The sequence below is a fragment of the Carassius auratus genome, chromosome 39 (assembly GCF_003368295.1).
Source record: "Carassius auratus strain Wakin chromosome 39, ASM336829v1, whole genome shotgun sequence".
Classification (NCBI taxonomy): domain Eukaryota; kingdom Metazoa; phylum Chordata; class Actinopteri; order Cypriniformes; family Cyprinidae; genus Carassius; species Carassius auratus.
The window spans coordinates 3,408,321-3,415,238 of record NC_039281.1 but is presented as its reverse complement, the minus strand read 5'-3'; the positions used below and the strand labels follow the sequence as shown (position 1 = coordinate 3,415,238).

At 36.6% G+C, this 6,918-nt stretch overlaps 1 protein-coding gene across 1 annotated transcript; it reads right to left on the bottom strand.

Moving 5' to 3' along the window:
- Window positions 1-212: 212 nt before the first annotated feature.
- LOC113057697 (beta-2 adrenergic receptor-like) lies at window positions 213-4,473 on the bottom strand. The gene is made up of 2 exons (XM_026225177.1): window positions 4,245-4,473; window positions 213-4,084 (listed from the first exon to the last, which is right to left on the bottom strand). The coding sequence occupies exon 2, from the start codon at window positions 4,079-4,081 to the stop codon at window positions 2,840-2,842; it is 1,242 nt and encodes a 413-aa protein (XP_026080962.1). The 5' UTR covers window positions 4,082-4,084; window positions 4,245-4,473; the 3' UTR covers window positions 213-2,839.
- Between the last annotated feature and the right edge of the window lie 2,445 nt (window positions 4,474-6,918).

The window sequence follows — 6,918 nt, the reverse complement described above, 5'->3', positions numbered from 1 at the left end:
AGCAGCTATGCTAAGTAAACACTTTAGGATCACTTGGACCCACTGCTAACTCTAAAGCTGTTTTCCAAGGCTTTGATTTATCCTTTTATTTTGCTTTTTTTTTTTTTTTTTCAGGAACATGCGAGGAATTAATTTGCGGGCATTGCGCCTTACATCCAAACACAAAAAAAAAAAAAAAAAAAAAAAAAAAAAAGATCTGTCGCATCCAGGCATACATTAAATACATAATTTATTACAGAATACAAATGGCATGACACTTGTATTTCATAAATACAACTATAGACAAATATAGTTGAACGTAATTCACTGTAGTTCAACAAAACAGTGATAAAACTTAAAACTTTTGAGCTTGAAAGTAGCTCAAAGAAATGTAAGTAAACATCATACTGGAACAATATTATATACAGTACACATGCCATGAAGTAAGAGTTTCTAAAAAGGTTGTTGAGTGGGAAGCTTTCACTGAACTTTTTTATTTGCATTACGAATTTGAAATCTACTCGCAATATTCAGGCCATTTTTAGTCACATCTTCATGCATCAGTAAGAGGCTGCGCACACTGTGTCTGTACTTACAAATGTGACAATTAATCTCCTTCCAGGCAATTTCCAAAGTGTCTGTTTCAAACTGTGAAGCAGAACATTTTAAAACCAAAAGGTGCCTATGAAATGTCTTGTCTTGTACAGACACAGGTGATGGAATGCAATGAAGTGATTAGACTCTACAAATTTGTTAAACTTACTATTGAAAAAAATACTTAGTGCACATTAAATGCTGAATGTGGCATCAATATGATGTCTATAGCGTAATTAACTTTAGAGCATTGCTTAATCACTAACATGATGCAGTGCAATTCATGACAATTTACATGCAAATAATCTGTGACCTATGTCTAACTGAAAGACATTTGTGAATGTAAACACTTTACTCAACAGGTTAGGTGTGTCCACAGAGAAGGCAATATTATAATAAAGTCATAACACAACTGTTAAACACATTACCACAGTCGAAGCAAAGATTGCACAAATATTTCATTTAGCACAAGGTGGTACAGGTCAGAGTTTTACACAAGAGCTTACTGTGATCTACATGTTGAGAAAATCCTTCCCAGAAGGGTGCAGTGTTAAAAAAAATCTGTCTAAGCGGTCACATTCACTTTCACTTACTGAAAAAGGACATGCATGCTGTTGCTTGGTAGTCCATGTGTTTACAGTGACCGAGCATTTTTTCAATATATATATATTTACATACATTGACATTGTTTGACTTATTTTTCCCATGTAAAATATTGAACAGATTTACAGTGCGCTCTTTTAGGAAGCTGGTTTTAAACTGCACTTTGATGTAATGCTTCATTGAAACAGAAATGCATTACCACTACATTTTATCCATTAAAGTAAAAATATAGAAATGTCTGAAATCTTCAAAGTGTTTTGCTTTGCACATTAAATTGACCAAGACAACAAAAAGTCTGATATGAAGAGAGTTCCTAAAGAGCAAAGTTCACAGTTTTCGACAGCATAAACAGGCTGCACAGTAACAGAGAGACACTTGCCCTAAATTAATAGTTCACAGACACTGACAAGCATTGAAACGGTTTACCACTTACGCAGTTTATGATATGCATGGAACATTAGATTAAACGCCTGGGTCAGAAATGCGAGTAAGTGAGGAAACAGGGAAACAGCTGCGTGATTTACACTGCATGCATTAGCTGAACCCGACAGGAAACTCGATGCCTCCTAACTTACTTATCTTTCTAGATAATGTTTATTTATTTATTTTTAATCTTTTGAGGGGGAGGCACATAATGACTTTGATAAACACTGAAACTCAGAGATTTACACTGAGGATTGTTGAACTTGCTAATTTTTACTGGAAAACGTTAAGAATAGGCCTAGGGTGAATAACCAGGGAAGTTCTGTTATCGTACATGTTTTAAGCAAGAGATACAGATTTTTGTTTATGCTGTGAAAATGCGACGTTGTGCATTAGCATAAAATGGTTTATATTTGTTGACTTCCATCTAAGATTACTCGGCTTGAATCACATGACTAAAAGACTGAAATTTATAATTAAGTAATTTCCTTAAACAAGCTGGTATGCACATAAGGTTTCTCTTCCTCTTTCATTGTGGTAAGAGGCGTTGTTTCTGTGATGACTAACCAATTGAGTCAGTTTTAACCCAGACATTTTTAGATGTACTCTAAAACAGGGGTGTGGCAGGTGTAAGAATTTTTATGTGGTGTAATTATTTTATGAATAATTAATTAATGAACCTTATACATTATGTGAAGTAATGCTTGTGTTTTTTGTGCAGATGTGAGCCTGAATAACTGAATGATGTAATATTAAAGCATCCGATTTTAGTTAAGTTACAGTCATAATGTTTCAGAAGCCAATACCTGTTACTCTGTTAATCTAATGAAAGCAGATCATTCTTTTAAACTGCAATTCAGTTTCTAAGTTTAAGAAAAATTACAGAAATATGACACAGGAGGAATGTCCCTTTAGTGAACAACCACTTCAAAGTGTATTTTTGCTATCAAAGAAGTACAATCTCTCCAAGCATTTCTGCTCATTTGATTCTGAATTGATAAGCATTTTTAGCTTCTAGTTAGCCGTTGTTTTCTTTAGCTGAAACTACTTTATTGTAACAAACAGTTTATTGAGCAAGGTCATTGTGAAATGAACCCACAGAGCAAGTGAATTTAGAAGAGAAAGCAATGAGGTAGATGAGGAAAACAAATATTTAAAAATGTCCCTTTATCAAACATACACCCAACGCTGGCCACTTACCAGATGAGGCATAACCTGTCCTTATGTGAAACCTTTAGAGTCAGGACTCGCAAGGTGATTTACAACACATTATGTTTTTACTGCAGTTCCCATCAGAGTCTGTTTTATCTGCTGACATGCATCCCTCTTTCTCAGAGTTGCCCTCAGCTGGGTCACTGTCTTCTGAGCTGCCTTTGCTTCGCCCTCGGTGCTCACTTTTCCAGCTGTGCCCACTATATGCATATCCATTGACTGGCCTATCGTTAGGGTAGCGTGACCTGTTGAGGTGCAGGAGCTCCTTGAAAGCGTACCTGAACTCTGGACTTCTACAGTAGATCAGTGGGTTAAAGGCTGAGTTAGCGTAACCGATCCAGTTTAAGATTTTGAATGCAATATTGTTCAATTCTTTCCCATATATGGCCGTGACCACATGTAGAACAAAGAACGGGAGCCAGCACAGCGTGAATATACCCATAATGATGCCCAAAGTCTTCAAAGCTTTATGTTCCTTCAAGCAGAACTTAGGCTTCTTGCCAGTCCTTGCTTCACAGTGGATGTTTGCTTCCTCTTGCTTTTTGCCATTGTTCTGAGCATGAAATCGCCCCTCACTTTTGTGTATCTTCTTCAGCTGCTTCCTTGCCTCCTGGAAGACGCGGCTATAGACGAAGATCATAATGACCAGGGGGATGTAGAAAGAGATTATTGATGAGATGATGGCATAAGCGGGACTGGTGTTGAAGTCACAGCAGGTAACATTCTTCAGGCAGCTCTTTGCAACAGTAGTATCGGAAATCCACCAACCCATATAGATGGGTAGGAAGGAAATGAGCCCGGCGATGACCCACACCAGCAGCACAACAATGCGAGCTCTGCCCTTGGTCAGTAAGGACTGGTAGTGGAAGGGAGATGTTATGGCTAGGTAGCGATCCAGAGCGATGACACAGAGCGTCTCGATACTCGCTGTGACACACAGAACATCGGTGGCCGTCCAGAAATTACACCAGAATTTGCCAAAGTGCCAAGTGTCAAGGATGATGAAAACGGCGCCGAAAGGCACCACCACCAATCCCATGACCAGGTCTGCACACGCAAGTGACGTAATGAAGCAGTTTGTGACAGTCTGGAGTCGCTGGAAGCGGCCAATGGCTGTAATCACCAATACATTGCCGAAGACGATGACCAGAACGAGAATGGACATGAATGTGCCCAGAATCACCATCTGTGGTTCACCAGTATTGGAGGAGTTGGAAGTTAAATTATTGCACTCGTCAGATGCAGGTATAGGGGAAGGTGTGGTTTCCATGACCTGACAGAGATTGAGAAGGAAAAGCAGAAATATGCTGAATTAGTTAAGAAAAAACCCACACAAAGGTTTGTGTACTGAAAATTAAAAAATGTAAACAGTAAGTAAACAAGTTGTAAAAACTCAAAGCTAATATAATGCTTTTTCTTTTTCTTTTACAAACCTCCAAAAAAGGCTTCCAACTCCACTTCTCCTTCCATACAAAGACACAATATGCTTTTAAGTTCTGTAGGTTTGTTATAAATGAGTAGATCCTGCCCACATTATGGCTTTCTCTTGCGTGCTTATCTCTCTTTCATTTTGCTCTCTCTTCCTCTGTCACCACAGCAGTTTTGAACCTCTCTCAGACACAGTCACTCTGCCAAGTGGTGTTACGTTAAGTGTGGCTCCCAGGCTATTTCAGAGCGCTTATAACATTCTGTGGTGACATCATAGCTGACTTCCAGCCAATGAGCTGAGAGTGAGTTGAAGGCTGCACTGCTGCTACAAAATTAAGTAACAACATTCTGACAGCTACGGTGAGACTATTTGAATTGTATTTCAAACAGTTAATGCAGACTAGTTTTAAATATTTTTTTTTTCTGTTCTGATACATTGTTTCTGGCTTTCATGTATGTTTATGTTATTTTCAAAAAACAGTTTTAGCTTTTTTTGCCATTATTTTCTTCATTATGTTCTTCAAAAATGTGACTTGGACTTAAACTTAACAGCAGTATGACATTTTTTTAAAATGGGTATTATATATATTTGTGACATTTAATGACCTAGAGTGGCTACATAGCCAAATACAAAGTTCAAGAGCAAGTTTATTTATAAAGCACCTAAAAGGCAATTTATACTGTCTATTTGTTTGCTGATATTATTATAAATATCAGCAAACAAATAAAAACGGTAAAACTTTAGAATAGGTAACACCTTTTAGTTGCTTATTGACATGCATAATACTAGATTATTAGTCATGTATTAGTGCTAATTAAGAACTTATTAATGACTTATTCTACTTGACCTTATTCTATATCCCTAATCTTACCCAATACCTAAACCTAAAAACTATCTTACTAACTATTCATAAGCAACAAATTAAGATTTTATTGAGAGAAATGTCGTAGTTAATAGTTAACAAGTGTTACCTATTCTAAAGTGTTATTCTAAATATATATATAAAACACTTTAGACAACAAAAAAGTGTGAAACAACTGAAAATATGTCATATTCTAGGTTCTTCAAAGTAGCCACCTTTTGCTTTGATTACTGCTTTGCACACTCTTGGCGTTCTCTTGATGAGCTTCAAGAGGTAGTCACCTGAAATGGTCTTCCAACAGTCTTGAAGGAGTTCCCCGAGAGATGCTTAGCACTTGTTGGCCCTTTTGCCTTCTGTCTGCGGTCCAGCTCACCCGTAAACCATCTCGATTGGGTTCAGGTCCGGTGACTGTGGAGGCCAGGTCATCTGGCGCAGTCATGAAAATAAAGAAAACTATTTGAATGAAAAGGTGTGTCCAAACTTTTGGTCTGTACTGTATATATATATATATATATATATATATATATATATATATATATATATATATATATATATATAAATCTTGCAATATACTTCAGCATATAGCCATACTGTTTGTGACCATGGTACCAGTTTTACTGTAGAGTTTGATTAGTCTGTATGAAAATTAGCGGGTGGACTTTGAGTACCCTTGGAACATGGAGATAAGAGTAGTGATCAATAGTTTTCTTCACCACGTTCTCTACTATGTGTGGTTTGACTATATGCTCTCTGATGGCCATGGACTATGTGTTACAATGTGGATATGAAGTGAAGAGCAGGTAAGATGAGGCAGTGTCTTGTCTGCAGAGATATTAGAGCAGGGGTCTGTGATTCTGACTAAGATGCCTTCTTTTGAACGTTATCTTGAAGAAGGAGGGTGTATGTAGAAGTGGGAATGTGACATATGAATGGGGCTACAGCAGGGGTGACCAGTCCTGATCCTGGAGGGCCACCTTCCAGGAAAGTTTAGCTCCCGCCTAATTTAACACACTTGAACCAGCTAATCAAGGCCTTCAGGATCACTAGTCACTTACAGAAATTTCATGGGAGAAGCAGATTTAATTTGTTTTTGCCATCTGTGGTTTCAGAGTGAATAAAGTAGCTGCCAAAAACAAAGGGTGTGATGATTGTTTGTTCAGTTGTCAAATAAAGCTGTCTTAACTTAATGATTATCCGTTGAGTAAAAAAAATAAATAAAAAAAAAATAAATAAATAAAATAAAAAAAAAAAAATATATATATATATATATATATATATATAATTTTAATTATAATATTTTTTTTATTACATTTCAATTTTCATTTAAGTTATTCATCTAATATGTATATTTTATTTCAGCTTCATTTTAATGAACAAAACTGTTTTGGTTTACACAGTTTTAGTACAATGAGGCATTGTCTCTGTCTCTGCATTATTTGAGACTTCTGTTTATGGAATACATGGTACCAGCAGTTCCTAAGGCAATTAAAAAGTAGCTTGTTTGCCAAAAGTGCACAAAGGTCCATCTTTTTCAATGAAAAAAGCAATCTAATGCCATTACCAATTGTTAGCATAATTGCATAATCGTTGCATAATCCTTGAGGATTCAGTCTGGACTCATGATCCAAAAACTGTGGTAAGAGTGATCTATAAACTGAAAAATAACTGAGAATGCTTGGTCAGCAGAGCTGTTAGCACACATTGCTCCAGGTCCAAGTAATAAATGTACTGATAAGCGCTCTGGGAAACATAATGTCTCCTAGATAAGTTAAAGTATTAAGTTAAATACCTTAATTTTAAATCTCTTTGGAGAAAC